This window comes from Pelodiscus sinensis, chromosome 1 (assembly GCF_049634645.1).
Source record: "Pelodiscus sinensis isolate JC-2024 chromosome 1, ASM4963464v1, whole genome shotgun sequence".
NCBI lineage: Eukaryota > Metazoa > Chordata > Testudines > Trionychidae > Pelodiscus > Pelodiscus sinensis.
The window spans coordinates 247696402-247713043 of record NC_134711.1 but is presented as its reverse complement, the minus strand read 5'-3'; the positions used below and the strand labels follow the sequence as shown (position 1 = coordinate 247713043).

Sequence of the window (16642 nt, the reverse complement as noted above, 5' to 3'; positions counted from 1 at the left end):
GTGCCTTCCTTCCACAGATTTCACTTTTAATGCAAAAATTCACATCACTTCCCTTTACATCAGCGGGCGGGGAACATCTGGCGCATGGGCCACATGGGGTTCGTCAGTTAGCCACTGGCAGACCACTAGACACTTTGTTTACCTAAGTGTCCACAGGCATGGAGTCCTGCAGATCCCAGCGGCTGTGGTTCGCAGTTACTGTCCAACAGGAGCTGTGGGAAGTGGTGCAGGCTGGGCCACTGCTACTTCCTGCAGCCCCCATTGTCCAAAATCAGCACAAAGCGGCCACTGGGAGCTACAGGGCTCTGTGCCTGAGAATGCTTGCTAAACTAACTCTCTGGTGGCCTGCCAGCAGCTAACACTGATGAACTAACCACGTGTGGCCGGCATGCTGGATGTTCCCCACCCCTGCTTTACGTACCTTATATTTCTGTGATTTTCCCAGTACATTTGCCAGAGAAAACATAAGAGAATGATCATTAGGTATCAGTTCCAGGGCTTCTCTTCCAACTGCTTCAGCCTGTGCTAAGTTCCCTGGGAGTGCATAGCATGAGGAAAAAGAGAAGGGAGAGAAAAGAAAACATAGCTATGAGCATATGTATACTGTATTATATATAAAGCTGTGTTTCTCTCATGGAGGTCACAGATTCTGGCACTTTGAGACCTCTGGTACTTCTAGGGCAGGGCTTGCACAGCTGCCAGTCACAGGATCACAGAACAGCGATCCTCAGCCACTGGATTGGCAGCTAGGGTTGAGTCAGCCCCTGCCAGTGTTTCCTCTAATCTTCTATGTCCATGTGTGGAATGACTTTTGTTATGTGCATCAATATGGAGGTGATGTAACATAACAGAAGACATTCCACACACGGACAGTGTTTATCGGGTGGCACCCAAGGGGTTGGAGTTCATAGAATCATAGAACCATAGAGCTGGAAGAGACCTCAGGAGGTCATCAAGTCCAGCCCCCTGCCCAAGGCAGGACCAATCCCAATTAAATCAACCCAGCCAGGGCTTTGTCAAGCTGAGACTTAAACACCTCTAGGGATGGAGACTCCAGTACTTCCCTAAGTAACCCATTTCAGTGCTTCACCACACTCCTAGTGAAATATTTTTTCCTAATATACAACCTAGACCTCTCCCACTGCAACTTGAGACCATTGCTCCTTGTTCTGCCATCTGTCACTACTGAGAACAGCCTTTCTCCAGCCTGTTTGGAACCTCCTTAAGGAAGTTGAAGGCTGCTATCAAATCCCCCCTCACTCTTCTCTTCTGCAGACTAAACAGACCCAAATCCCTCAGTCTCTCCTCATAGGTCATGCACTCCAGCCCCCTAATCATTTTGGTTGCCCTTGGCAGGACCCTCTCCAATGCATCCACATCCTTCCTGTAATTGGGGGCCCAGAACTGGACACAATACTCCAGACGTGGCCTCACCAGAGCCGAATAGAGGAATAATCACATCTTTGGATTTACTGGCAATGCTCCTCTTAATGCAACCATTAGCCTTCTTGGCTACAAGGGCACACTGTTGACTCATATCCAGCTTCTCAACCACTGTAATCCCCAGGTCCTTTTCTGCAGAACTGCTACTTAGCCAGTTGGTTCCCAACCTGTAACAATGCTTGGGATTCTTCCATCCCAAGTGCAGGACTCTAAACTTGTCCTTGTTGAACCTCATCAGATTTCTTGTGGCCCAATCCTCCAATTTTTCTAAGTCACTCTGGACTCTATCCCTGCCCTCTAGCATATCTACCTCTCCCCCTAGCTTAGTGTCATCCACAAATTTGTTGAAGGTGCAATCCATTCCCTCATCCAGGTCATTAATAAAGATGTTGAACAAAACTGGTCCCAGAACTGAACCCTGGAGCACTCCGCTAGAAACAGACCGCCATCCTGACATCAAGCCGTTGATCACTACCCACTGGGCCCTACCTTTCAGCCAGCTTTCTATCCATCTTACTGTTCATTTATCCAATCCACATTCCCTTAACTTGCTGGCAAGAATATTGTGGGAGACGGTATCAAAAGCCTTGCTAAAGTCAAGGGATATCACATCCACTGACTTTCCCATTTCCACAGAACCAGTTACCTCATCATAGAAGCTAATCAGATTGATCAGGCAGGACTTGCCCTTCATGAATCCATGCTGACTATTCCTGATCACCTTCCCCTCTTCCAAGTGCTTCAAAATGGATTTCTTGAGGATCCCCTCCATGATTTTTCCAAGGACTGAGGTAAGACTGACCGGCCTATAGTTCCCTGGATTGTCCTTCTTCCCTTTCTTAAAGATGGGCACTACATTTGCCTTTTTCCAATCATCCGGGATCTCTCCCGATCTCCATGACTTTTCAAATATAATGACCTCAATGACATGAGTTCATGGTGAGGGGGGTCTGGCTGGAAGTGCAGGGTGGGGCTGGTGATGAGGGCCTGTTTGTGTCCCCTCTCCACCCAGGCTATTTTTAATAAAAGTCACTGACAGGCTGCTGGCAAACAAAAATTCACCAAAGCCTGCAACCCATCCTTGAGTTTTACTAAAACTAACCATGACAAAATCTGGAACTTATAAATAATGCTCAAATTACTTAAAAAAAAAAAAGCAGGTACTTTGTAAAGACCCATATTGTATATTTCTGCTGATAAAGAAAATGTGATAATTTGGCTAAAGCGGGCCTTATAGAAACAAAGCAATACGCCTTCCTGTTTTGAACACACTTTAATAGAAAGTATGAGTTGAATTCCTTCCATGTAATGGTTTTAAGTGTTGCTCTGTAGCATAAACATGTTCATCCGACCATGATCCAGCTGAGGAACATCATTTTAATTTAAGAGCTTCATTTTCTGCTATGGACTCTGGTTACTTTCATAGGAAGTAATATCCTTCCCCCAGCCCTCCCTGTTGTCATCACTTCAGTTTGAAAATCTGATTTGTACACGGAAAACAGGCACACCAGCTGTCTCCACAATTCCTTGTGGATGCAAAATAATGCCAGCAAAATCAAGCCTCAATTGAAAAATCAAGCTCCAATTAGTAATGTTTTGTGGCCTCATATTGCTTCTGAAGTACAACTAAATTTACTATTTCACTTCCACATTTCAAAGCTCCCACTGTTTCACTGGAGATTCTGAAGTGTATAGAATTTCTCAGTAAGTCAGAGGAAGCAACAGCATGAATCTGCTTCAGAAGGCTGTAAGGCTTTTAAAATTTAAGTGTGTAACCTAATCCAGTCTATGTCCATGTTCACTATATCCAGAGATGCCAATACCTTCCCTAAGTTTTTCATAATTCTCCCAATTATCACATGCAATTTTGAAATTAGCAATTTAGGCTTATATCTAATAATTTTCAACCCAAGAACATACACATGCAGGCACAAAAAGTGTGCATGTGTGAGAAAGACAGACTGAGACCAGAAACATTCACCACCACTTGGTTCCAAAGAACACAGCAAACAGCACTGCCACCAGAAAGCTGCCATGACTCTGAAAGAGTTGGGGCACTGCTGGGATTCACTATCCCAGTCACAGGCTGTGTGTTGCACCTTAACAGTCCCAGATGAAGCCTGTGAGACTATGTTAACGTGCTCTAGATACCTAGAACATGTCAGCAGACAGAAGAGTTAGAAGGCAACATGCCTGTGGCTTGAACAGTGAATACAGCACCCCAAACTCCATTGACAATTGCAGTGACTTGCTTCCTATCAGACCCTCACTGCTCAGGCTGTAGGAGAGAAGGAGGAGGGGGAGAGGGAACATGACACAGGAGGAAGAAAAGGGAGTGTCAATGTTGGGAAGGAGGTCCACACCTGGAACTGACGAAGCTAATCATGGGCCCTATGTGGCACAGAAGGGCAGCTTTCCTAGTGCCAAACTTTCTTTTCTCCCTGTCTGGGGGAAGGGGAAGTCAGGGACACAATATAGGAGTGCAAACACCCACCTTGGCCATAGACAGGAAGGGGCGGGGAAAGAGATCCTTGTTTCTTTGAGAGGAAAGGAGAGAGAGGTTCAGGTTTCTGTGGGGTAATGGGAATAAGGAGAGAGGAGTCCAGACTTCATCATATACTATTCATAAACATCCCTAAAAATCTCAGTCAGGTTTGTATTTCTGCTATTCTTCTATCTCTAACTTCAAGGTTTAAGTAACCATCAAAACCCTTAATATACTATACCTGTATTATCAAGTAATATAATCATGTTGTTCCAAGCCAAACTGTGCTCTGGTTTCAGAACTGTAGCATTCCTCCATGCATTCAATGCATCTATGTGGCGATTCAAATCTGCATACTGAAAGTAAGGCAATCCACAGTAATTATGTCCTGATTTGCTTTTGTTCATGCTAAAGATGGTACAGCCATGCTCATTTGTCATGTTCAGTGTTCCCCATGCTTTTTTCATAAAAGGAGACTAAAACACTTCTTTATGTAGTATCAGAATACTATCCCATTCAGTTGATAAGGGTGCACTAAAGACAGTATAAAGTGTTTTAAGAGTAGGAGTATTCTTAAATCTTGAGAGAAATTGCTTTTTGTAAAAAAAAAATCACAGATTTTCCTTTTGCTTTGCTTGTATGATTTGTGTATTGTTTTCAGATATGTATGTGCCAAGAGGGAAAGGATGGGCATATCCATCTTTCTTTAAAAAAAGAAATCTAAATAAAATATTGACATTAATCTGCATTGAATTTTTCTTTTTGGTATAGCTCTGTTACACTACAGATTACTGAAATATACTGATATTCTTTTAGAACTGAAGCCAAGATTTTGAAAAGTAACTCCTGGAGGAAAAGGTAGATTTGTGATACACAGAAGCTAAGATTATCCACATCATTTTTATTTATATGTTTTTATATGAAAAAGTAATGACGACTCAGGAAGTATGGCCCTTTTTTGAGGAGAAAGAAGTAGGTTCAGGACTGACAAAAGATGGCCTTGAGATCACCCCCAAATCTACATATAAGAATATCTGAGCCATTTTCAGTGTTGCACAATAAAGCAGAACTTACACTGAAATCCAGCAATCACAATTTAAATAACTTTTTAATCATATTGCCACAATTTCATTCCAAAACATACTTACCAACCGTCCTAAATTGTAGTAACAATCTGGGTATTTTTTTCTGTGCTTAATTGCTGTCCAGTAGCTTTGTTCTGCCTGTTCAAACCTTCTTAAACTGTTCTGCACAATTCCTAGATTCATCCATGCAGCAGCAAAATCAGGCCTAGGCAAATTTTAAAATATATTTTAGCATTTGAAATACAAGATTCCATTGTACTATTTGTGATCAGTTGATGCAAACATTTTTCTTTCTTTTAACATACTGTATTTGCACAGCTAAAGACAGCAGCCCCTCTGCTTCCTGGAGCTCATTTCTTTCTTTCAAGATGTTTCCAAGGTTGTTCATGGCGTGTACATATTTGGGGTTCAATCTAGAATATAAAAGAAATTTGTTACAGGGAAATAAAAGTTCTGTAGTTATTTCCTTTCCTTTCAGCTAGATAATTAGCTATGCAATATTGCAACATATTCCTGCTGAAATCCAAAGCTCAACATTTTTTCAGTCTTACTGTGGCTAAGAATCAAAGAACTTTCAGGATAGCCTAGTGAAACATTAAATTGAAAATACCTTACAGCTTCCCTGTAGTATTTGATTGCAGCTGTTTGGTTGCCTTTATCAGCCAAGTTTTTGCCAACATTGTAGTGCACCTGAAAATACAGATAAAAATTATATCCATATGTTCCCGATAATAAGATATATTGTAGGACTAAATTGCTAGCATTTCTGGCTGCAAAATCAGAATCCACTTCCTTCCATGCTGAACCTTTTCATGGCTGCTTTTCTTTTTTCATGCCTCTAAGACTTCTTCTCCCCATGCTAGCAATCAGGCCTGAGTAAAGTTGCAATTGATTCCTGAGATATGGACTCTATCATAAAAAGGGCAATAAAAGTCTGAGAAAGAAATGGACAAAGTTGGGATATTTATACCAGCTACTTTGCTTCCTGATATTGCAATGAAGTCATACCACTCTGAGATAATTCTAAAAGGGATAGAGGAAAATAGAGATACGTTAATAGGAAGCTATTTTCGATCCTGATTAACAGCTAGATTGTACCATGTTGGCATGGCCCATTTATGAAGTGCATCTTACTGCTTCCATGTAAGCAGCCAGTCAGCTCCATTGGCCACTGCACAAGAGACTCAGGGACCAGCTTCCTTGCCACCCATGTGTCCTCTCAGGTGAACAAGGACAGAGTCATCCCTGCCTTCTAAAAGTTGCAATTCTGCTTAGTCCAAATGTTTGCTTCTCAAGGAGAGCTCCTGATACTGTACGCTATTCCACTGTGCACCCAGGTAATTAGACTATCGTATTTTAAATTCTGCCTTCAGAAACAAAAAAACACCTTAAATGGGAATATGCTCTCACAGGCTCCAGAAGAGCATTTTTATTTCCTATTTAAACATTTACAACCTGATGTAACATTTCATTATCAAATCAATATTAAAGCAAGATGTTAACTTGAAACGATCTGTTATATTATGCCCACACTCCTTCACTAGTTTTAACAGGTAATTATCTTCTATTAATTAATTCCTTACAGCTGTTTAACAGCATAGTGTTCTCAAAGAGGTGGGTGATTGGAAAGGTAATCTAAAATGCACTGTAATATTTTCGAGATACTGTAGAGTAGAACCTCAGCTAAGATAAGCTAGCATGGCTCCACTGAAGCTAATGAGCCATCCCAATTTATACTACCAAAGATCTGACCCTGTATATTTGTCTTCACATAATATCATAGAAAGAATGGTTACTTACCTCGTAACTGTGATTCTTCAAGATGTGTTGCTCATGTCCATTCCAATATAGGTGTGAGTGTGCAGCGTGCACACGCTGTCAGAGACTTTTCCCTCAGCAGTATCCCTAGGGCCAGCAGGGAGCCCCCTGGAGTAGTGCCGATATATCAGCCCATATATCCCCCTGCTGGCCCCCTCACCTACTCTGTTCCTTCTTACCAGCATATTCCAGATAAAGTCCGGTGGGCATGGATTTGGAATGGATATGAGCAACACATCTTGAAGAATCACAGTTACGAGGTAAGTAACCGTTCTTTCTTCTTCGAGTGATTGCTCATGTGCAGTCCAATATAGGGGACTCCAAAGTAGAACCTAACTAGGCGGCGGGCCGGATGTCGAAACCACGGAGGAGTTAAGGACCGCCCTACCTAGGGCAGCATCCTCGCTGGCCTGATGGGACAGCACATAATGGTTGGCAAACGTGTGGACCGAGGACTATGTGGCAGCCCTACAGATATCCAGGATGGGAACCTGCGCTGCAAAAGCGTTGGAAGCTGCCACAGCTCTCGTGGAGTGCGCTCTAAAGATCGGGGCTGAAAAACCCGCTAGAGAGTAGCACTCCCTGATACAGGCGGTTGTCTATGAGGCGATCTGCTGAGCGGATACAGGTTAGCCTCTCATGCGTTCTGCGATGGCTACAAAAAGTTGTGATTTTCAGAACAGTTTGGTCCTGTCTAAATAAAAGGCTAACACCCTATGGACATCTAACATGAGTAAAGCTTGTTCTTTCCCAGACGCATGTGGTTTCGGGAAAAAAAAACTGGTAAAAAACATCCTGGGAAGTGTGGAATGCAGAAACTACCTCGGCAAAAAAGCTGGATGATGGCAGAGCTGGACCTTGTCTTTAAAAAATATTGTGTAAGGGGGATCTGACGTCAACACCCTAAGCTTAGACACCCGCCTCGCGGATGTGATTGCCACTAGGAGGGACACCTTATATGATAGGTGAAGGATGCGTACGTGGCTAGCGGTTCGAACGGGAGCCCCATACGTTTGGATAGTACCAGGTTTAGGTCCCACTGGGGGACGGGTTGCCGGACATGAGGATAGAATCTGTCCATTCCCTTTAGGAACCTGTTGACCATAGGGTTGGCAAATAGCATTTTCCCCCCTTCCCCTAGGTGGAAGGCCAAAATGACCGATAAGTGGACCTTAATAGAAGAGGAAAAGAGATGCTGGAGCCAAAGGTCCAACAGGTAATCCAGGATCAAGGGGACTAGTGCCCACCTCGGGTGTACCCCCTTCTAAGAAGCCCAACAGCAAAACTGTTTCCATTTAGCGAGGTACGTAGTTCTAGTGGAAGGTTTTCTGCTACCCAGAAGGACTTGGACTTGTTGAGAGCACTGGAGATCCTCAGTCACTAACCATGGAGCTTCCATGCTGTCAAGTGGAGGGACTACAGGTCTGGGTGGTGAAGCCTGCCCGAGTCCTGGGATATTAGGTCTGGGACTAGTGGGAGGATTACAGGCCTTTCGCATGAGAGGTTGAGGAGGGTCGAAAACCAATGCCATCTGGGCCATGCTGGGGCGATTAGAATTAATGATGCCCTGAATTCCTGTACCTTCAACAGTATCCTGTGAACTAGTGGGAAAGGCAAGAAGGCATACAGCAGGCCTTGCGGCCAGTAGAGGAGAAGAGCATCCCCTAGGGACTCCCTTTCCTATCCCATGAGGGAGCAGTAAAGGGGGCACTTCATGTTCTGCCCTGTGGCGAACAGATCCAGATGGGGAAATCCCCACACACAGAAGATGGATTGGGCAATGTCCCAACGCAGGGACCACTCGTGGCTCACAAACGATCTGCTCAATCTGTCCCCCAGGACGTTCTGTGAGCCCGGGAGGTACGAAGCCATCGGGTGGCTATCCGTCCCAATGCAGAGTTCCCATAGGCTGATCGCCTCTGAACACAGGCAAGGTGAACAAGCTTGTTTATATAGGCCACCCTGCTTGTTTATATAGGCCACCGCTGTCGTGTTGTCTGACAGGATGAGGAGAGTCTTGCCCCTCAGGTGGGGAATGAAAACTGCACAAGCCAGCCCAACCATCCTGACTTCCTGACGTTGATATGCAGGGAGATTTCGTGGGGGGACCATGTACCTTGATTGTGCAGCTCTCCCAGGTAGGCTCTCCAACTCGTGTCTGATGCGTCTGTGACCAGTCGGATAGACAGGACTGGTTGGGAGAATGGGACTCCTGCACAGACTTTCGCTCGATAGGTCCACCACTCCAGTGCAAGGAAGACAAGAGCGGGGATGGTCAACACTCTGTCCCAGGAGTGGACAGCCAGGTTGGGGACTCGCGATAGCCACGTCTGAAGCTGGCGCATGCGCAGCCTGGCGTGTTGCACTACATAAGTGCAAGCGGCCATGAGGCCCAATAGATGCATACAAGCCCGAGCACTGGGAAGTTCTGGAGCGACCTGACTACTGACTGTAGCATGTGAAAGCGGGATCTGGGTAGAGAAGCTCTCTGAGACCGGGAATCCAGGGTCGCACCCACGAATTCTATTGTCTGGGTAGGAGTTAAGGTGGATTTGTCCAGGTTTAAAAGAAGGCCTAGTTCTTGAAAAAGTTCGCGGACTATGGCAATGTGGTCTCTCACCTGGGTTTCCGACTCCCCTGAGAAGCCAATTGTCCAAATAAGGGAATACTTTGACTCCCCTTTTCCTGAGCTCAGCAGCCACCACCACCATAAATTTTGTGAAGACTCAGGGGGCCGTAGAAATACAAAAGGGGAAGGCTGTGAATTGGTAGTGGTCCTGGCCCACAATGAATCACAGGAACCTTCGGTGGAAGGGGGTGACTGAAACATGAAAATAAGTGTCTTTTAAGTCAAGGGCAGTGTACCAGTCTCCAAGGGGTAGGGAAGGAACGATGGACGCCAGAGTCACCATTTTGAATTTTGTCTTGACAATTAAGAGATTTAGAGCTCTGAGGTCTAGGATTGGGGAAAGGCCCCCTTTTGCTTTTGGAACCAGAAAATAGTGGGAATAAAATCCTCTGTTTAGAAAACTGAGAACTTGTTCTACCGCCCCCAAGGTGAGAAGGTGGCAAGACTCCTCTTGTAACAGAGCCTCGTGAGTGGGGTCCCTGAAAAGGGAACAGGTAGGGGGTTGGGAAGGAGGGGGCAAGTGGAAGGGAATTACATAGCCTGTTTCTACTATCTCCAGAACTCATCGGTCTGAAGTAACAGACTGCCAGGTCTGGAGGAAACTGGATAAATGGTCCCGGATGGGTAACAGGGAGACTGGTAAGAAGCCCTCAGGGGTCCCGTCAAAAGCCCTGTCGGAGCCCAGGGGGCTTATTGAGGGGGTCTCTGGTTAGAATTCGAGGCTGGGCAAGAGTGGCACCTATGGTTTCTGTCATTATTACCCCTGCCCCTACAATGGGTAAAATCGGGGCGTGGGCCCTGTGGAGGCATTCTAGGGGCATTCCTATTAGTATATGAATGCCTCTGGTTGGCAGGCATGTGAAGGCCCAATGACTTTAATGTGGCTCTTGTGTCCTTCAGGTCATGGAGCCTCTGGTCAGTTTGCTCAGAAAAGAGTGATGTGCCTTCGAAAGGGAGGTCCTGCAAGGTGTTTTGGACTTCCGGCAGCACTCTGGAGCCCTGGAGACACAAACTACGATGCAAGATCGCTCCGGTGGCCATGACTTGAGAAGCCACATCAGCCACATTGAGTGCTGCTTGTAGCACCATTTGAGAAATTATTCTCCCCTCCTCCTGAAGGGCCCTATATTCCGCACGGGAGTCTCTAGGAAGCAAGTCTGTCCATTGATGCCCAGGTGTTGTAAGCATATCTGGACAGAAAAACTTGTTGGTTGGCAATTCGGTACTGGATGCCACCAGATGCGTAGACTTTTTTGCCCAGTAGATCAGCCTTTTTTGCTTTCCTGTTGTTAGGGGTGGCCGCAGGCTGACCCTGCCTCTCCATCTGATTGACTGCCTGGAGTACTAACAAGCCCGGGGGAGGACAGGAGAAGAGATGTTCATTACCCTCCTGGGGGACAAAATAACTCCGTTCCACATGCTTATCGATGGGCGGGATGGACGCCAGGGTCTGCCACAAGGTTGCCGAAATCTTGGCCACCGTTTTGTTGATTGGCAGCGCCACTCTGGAGGGGGTATCTGCGTGCAGGATGTCGACCGTTGGGTCTGAGTCCTCAGATACCATGTCTGCCTGGACTCCCAGACTTTGGGCCAGGTGGCAGAGGAGGTCCTGGTGAGCCCTGGCATCCATGGAGGGCATGGATGGCGTAGAGTAGGCCAGTGCCTCATCCGGGAGGAGGACGATGACCCTTTTGCCATATCGCCCACAGGGGCGTTTGTCCAGCCTGGATTGTCTGAAGTGGCTACGGAAGGAGAGGGAAGAGGTTGGCTCACCGGAGCCGTGCTCTCTCGTAGGCCTGGGGATGACAGGCCCAGAAGTAGCGAGTGGGTCGACGTGGGGGACCGGACCAAAGGAGTCACTGATGGAGGGACTCATGGGCACAGGGATTGGCTGAGCCCACTGTTGTTTGTACCGGTGCAGAGAGGTACGGTGCTGGGACCGGTGCCAGGAGCGGGAGCAGTGACATGAACGGGTCCGAGAGGCCCGTGAAGACCATGTAGAGTCCATGTCCGAGTCAGATGAGTACTCCGAGGTGGGCCATGGCAGTGCCAATGCCGATGTTAATTGCCCTGCGGCATACTGAGACATGGCTTCCAGTTTGCCACGGTGCCGAGACAAAGGGGGAGGCCTGATCAAGACGGGATCCCTGATGGTAGGTACTGCAGTGCCAGGGGCTGATAGCGGTGCCGGGCGGGTAATCTGCGTTGCGTCCGATTCCGGATCCATTGCTGGTGTGGGTGGCAATGGCACCAGTGTCACAGTAGCCGGTGCCGGGGGAGATGCTGCGTGTGCCACATGGCTCTGCTGCACCTCGTGTCCCGTGTCACCAGGCACCCTAAGAGGGGAGCAGTACCGGGCATCCCCGTGCCGTCTTGAGGGTGCCGGAGTGGGCAGAGGTGAGGGAGAAGAGTCTATAAGGATCCTTGCTCTCTCCAAAGCCTCAGGGGTGGACAGGTCCAGGAGATCCTCTGTAGGACTCACATCCCTCTGGTGGGAGGAGTAGTCACCCGACCTAGAAGGCCCAGGCTGTGGACTGGCTGGCGCCATGTGCCCCACTGTAGAATGCACGGAAGGTGCGTGCTTGGGCAAGGACCGACCCCTGTTAGGCCTCCTCTTGTGGATTGGTACCGGCGACTGGAAGTGACATCTGGCCCTACGCGGTACAGGGGAGGCACGGTGCGCGGAGCTGTCTCGCACTGAAGTCGGTGCGTTGTTGGAGCTCGGTGCCGAGACCGCTGCTGGTGCCAGCTGGAGTGCCGCCTCAATCAGGAACACCTTGAGTTGCGACTCGCGCTCTTGTTTGGTCCTGAACTTGAACGCCTTATGAATCTTGCACTCGTCTGTAATCTGCGATTCTCCCAGGCACTTCAAACACAATGAGTGTGGTTCATCACACGGCATAGACTTGTTGCACTTCTTACAGGGCTTAAAGCTTTGCGAGACAGGCATGCCCTGCCATGGGGCGCCACGGTGGGGTAAAAAGAAACAACAAATGAAAGACTTTAAATAAATTAACAGGTACTTAACTGAAGACTGGAAACAAAGGGGAAGAACAGTGAAGAAATGACTCAAAGACAAGCTGAGGGTTGTTCCAACAACCCTCACAGCGGTAAGAGGGAACTGAGTGGGTAAGGGGGCCAGCAGGGGTTTATATGGGCCGATATATTGGCACCACTCCAGGGGGCTCCCTGCTGGCCCCAGGGATACTACTGAGGGAAAAGCTTCCGACAGCGCGTGAACACTGCACGCACACACCTATACTGGAATGCACATGAGCAATCACTCGAAGAAGTATCATAGAACACTAGAACTGGAAGGGACCTCAAGAGGTCATCAAGTCCAGTCCCCTGCCCTCATGGCACAACCAAGTAGAATTATGAAATCAATACAAGCAATTATCAAGCTGGCAATGTAACTGAACACTGTTATATGGCAGATTGTTTTTGAGCACTGTGTATCAGTGTTGTTCCCCTACCCAAAACCAATGTTACCGTACAACAGATTCCTATGGTTTTTTAGCCAGAGACAGTAAAGGAGGCATATGACACAATTTCTTTAAAAAACAAAATAAAAATAAAATAAAATAAACCAACCAACTTCTGCTCCCAGCCCCTGCGCACACTGCATGGTCAGCTCCTGACCCCCATGGACAGAGGGGTGCTCCCAGGGACCAGTAAGCACTAGCTGTTAAGCGTGATGCTTACCAGGTAACCAGTTTACCATTCACATCCCTAGTTCAGAGTTGCCTTCTCTATTACAGTTGTATATATCATGAGACAACTATACATTAATAACATGTGCATAATGTTTTGAAGAAGAGGAGTGTTACGGTGAGCTTTGTTAGCTATACTAGAGCAAAATCCTATACTAATCCCAAAATTCCTAAAAGTCACAAGATAGGATTCTGACTTTGCAAGTGATAATATCCTGCATAGCTAATTTGGTTGGTTTTTTCATTTCACTTTTAGAATGCATGTAGAATAGAGGGACTGATATTCCATTTTGTGAGATTATAGCTCACACATATGGTCATCTATTAATCAATATCCTCTTTACATCATCTGAGATATTTGAGGTGAGAGGATACTGTTATCTGACAGAGCAAGCATATAATGGACTTTATCTGGAATAGCTTTAATATACTTATTAGAATATTTATGGTATGGATGTGGCACATTATTTTCAATTCAGTTCCAGACAACACACTTACTATGCCATTTGAAATCTACAGTACTGCTTTGCAGCATATCAAGCTAAGCCTCTTAACTTCTAGAATACATAATGTTTTGGTGTTACTCTATTCAGTAATCTCTGAATATGTAATGAATGAAAAGGAGATGGTTAAGCTCATCCAAGCAACTGTTTAATTTTGATGCAAGAAGTACATGACAACTTCTGACTGGGCCTAACTTGCTTATGATGTATATCATTAAAAGTTGTTAATCATTTTATATCTTGTAATTGCTTGAATAATGCATAAAAGCCGGGTCTGACATGGTTGCAAGATGACTATTAGGCACTATTGCCAACCAACCTCAAGTGTTTAAACTCATGAGATTTTGCTTGAAAATATGAGGGCTGTGTCTAGACTTGCAAGTTTTCCGCAAAATCATCTGCTTTTGCAGAAAAACTTGCCAGCTATCTACACTGGCTGCTTGAATTTCCGCAAAAGCATTGACGATCTCATGTAAGATTGTCAGTGCTTTTGCGGAAATACTATGCTGCTCCCGTTCGGGCAAAAGTCTTTTTCCGAAAAACTTTTGCGCAAAAGGGCCAGTGTAGACAGCATAGATTTGTTTTCCGCAAAAAAGCCCCGATCGTGAAAATGGCGATCGGGGCTTTTTTGCGGAAAAGTGCTTTTGCGGAAAAGCGTCTGCTAATCTAGACGTGCTTTTCCGAAAATGCTTTTAACGGAAAACTTTTCCATTAAAAGCATTTCCGGAAAATCATGCCAGTGTAGACGTAGCCGAGATGTAAAGAAATAATAAATGGTGGGTTCTTTTATTTGTTTTTAGGACTGTTAAGATTCACAGTTCCAAGCTTTTCTCTGCGTTTATGAGGCTTAGAAGTTAGGAGCTTTTTAAAATGAAAGCTGAGAGCCTCATTTAATCACATGGTTCCAGGTACTCTGACTTTAATATGAAGTTTTTTGTACAATAAAACTGCTAAATTTGGAAACACTATGTCGCAACATAGCACAAATACCACTTTGACCACATGGTGATGAAGGCTTTGGAAGAGCTTAGAGATTGTTGTTATTAATAACAAGAAAAAATGTTATACACATTAATCTTAAGGAAGCTAGTATAGACTCCAAACATCTTATCAACTTGTTCTTACCTATGTAAGAAAGTTAAACAGTGAATTAGCAAAACAAATGAGAAATAAACACTTCTAAAATGTATTTTTATTTAGTTTAAGTAATGAGAAGGTCTGAGTTGGATTAAAGTAACAGGAAAAACCAATGTGTGGAACTTAAGGGGGTTGAGTATGTTGCTGTTTTTTTAAAAAAGAAAATGAAATATAAACTATACTACTGTCTCTTCAGAGGAAGTAGGAAATAATGCGGTGAAATAAAATGACAAAATCATGCTAGATCGTGCTAAGAAACTGGCAAAGGAATCAGATGGCCAAGATAAATGGTCACTGATCATGAAAGCAAAATGAAGAAAGGTTGAGTGTAGACAAAGAAAGAAAATAGTGCAGCAGAAAGGATCTGGGAGTCAGCCTTTGGGCAACTAGTTTAATAGTTCATAGACTCAATTAGCTTCATAGCTTCAGCTCCAGAGCAGGCTGTCTCAAGAGCAGGCAAGCAATATATATATTTGGAGAAAAGGAGAAAAGACAGGAGGAAATGCTAAGCATGCAGCACTACCAGTTTCTCAGATAAGGATTCCAAACAATCACTGAATTAATACAGACTAAGTATCTGGTATCTGCACTGAAAATCAAAATGCTAGCTATTTGTGCAAATACTAGAGTAACATTAGATGTTATGAAGTGAAATTCTAGAGATTAGTTTGTGATGAATGGCCTAAGTGTCTGATTCAATGTCACCAGGCAAGAGGCTGAGACAGTATGAAGCGAAAGCAGAATTTTGGGAAGCACAAACTAAGCACAACCACTCGATAGCTTCATGGACAAAGGAGAAGCAGAATGCCTGAGGCTATCCTAGATATGTTTCTGAGAGTGTCTGTCAGCAACCACTTGAAAACAGATGGAAGACATAGACATGCACTGAGCGCCAAGGCGAACCAATTTTTGGATGCCAAATACACATATAACCCAGCTGCCCCTTAGTCACCATCTAAATTACATTAGAGGACTTTATGAAGCCACTATCTAATTGGGAATAACAAATTGTTATTAATTATTTTGAAAGAGTTATTAATAGTCAAATAAAATCATTTCATTTATTATTTCTAATAGAGTTTTCTAAAGAAAATCAAGAAACAAGGAGCGAATTTGCAGTCTGTAAACTTAAAATTCTGGGACTAGTTTAAAATGATTTTTGCAGCCAAACATATTTATTTTCTAAAAGGCAAAAAGGAGTAAATATTTTCTGCCTGTTTAATGGCTGTGTTGTTGCAGAACTACGTGTCAGTGGCAAGACTCCAATTTGGCTTTTGATCTAGGCCCTTTATAAGCCTGTAACACTGTAGTATTCTAAATCTCTAAGATAACTCTAACCACAGAGCAAGGCTAACTATGTATATGCTTTCTTCCTGCACACTTGCAGACTTTTCCTTCTTCTGAACCCTTTTTTAAAGTGTCAAAATATTTGTGGTTTGCTCATAGGGTTTTATCCATTTACAACAAATTTTAAATCACAGGGCCAAAGCTGGTGATATGAGAGACACAGTTCATCTACCTGAGCCAGCTAAGTCTATTGCCCCAAAGAGGAGATTCAGTACTCCGCAGGACAATCTGAATTCTTGTTAAGTTTTTTTGTCACCATGCTACCCTGTTGTGAATCGATATTCACAAGACCTGGCATACACTACAGCATGCTGGAACTAAATTCTATGCAGAGACTTCAATTCTACATCAGTCTGGTGTAGGAGATTGAGGAAGAAATATGGCAGCTCCATTTAAAGTGAGTTAAACATGAAAATGAATAGTAACGAGTGTCTGGTATTTATTTTGACAGTAAACTTATGTTACACTGTTTGCACACTTAT

General features: G+C 44.8%; 1 protein-coding gene across 2 annotated transcripts in view; it reads right to left on the bottom strand.

Moving 5' to 3' along the window:
* Window positions 1-16642, bottom strand: part of TMTC4 (transmembrane O-mannosyltransferase targeting cadherins 4) — a 71587-nt gene that overhangs the window by 6094 nt on the left and 48851 nt on the right. For both annotated transcript variants that reach the window (XM_006122464.4, XM_006122465.4), the window contains exons 12-16: window positions 5624-5703; window positions 5319-5426; window positions 5077-5218; window positions 4170-4284; window positions 422-534 (exon numbers count right to left, since the gene is read on the bottom strand). In XM_006122464.4, coding sequence (XP_006122526.2) covers window positions 422-534; window positions 4170-4284; window positions 5077-5218; window positions 5319-5426; window positions 5624-5703 — 558 coding nt within the window. The remainder of the gene's footprint in view (window positions 1-421; window positions 535-4169; window positions 4285-5076; window positions 5219-5318; window positions 5427-5623; window positions 5704-16642) is intronic.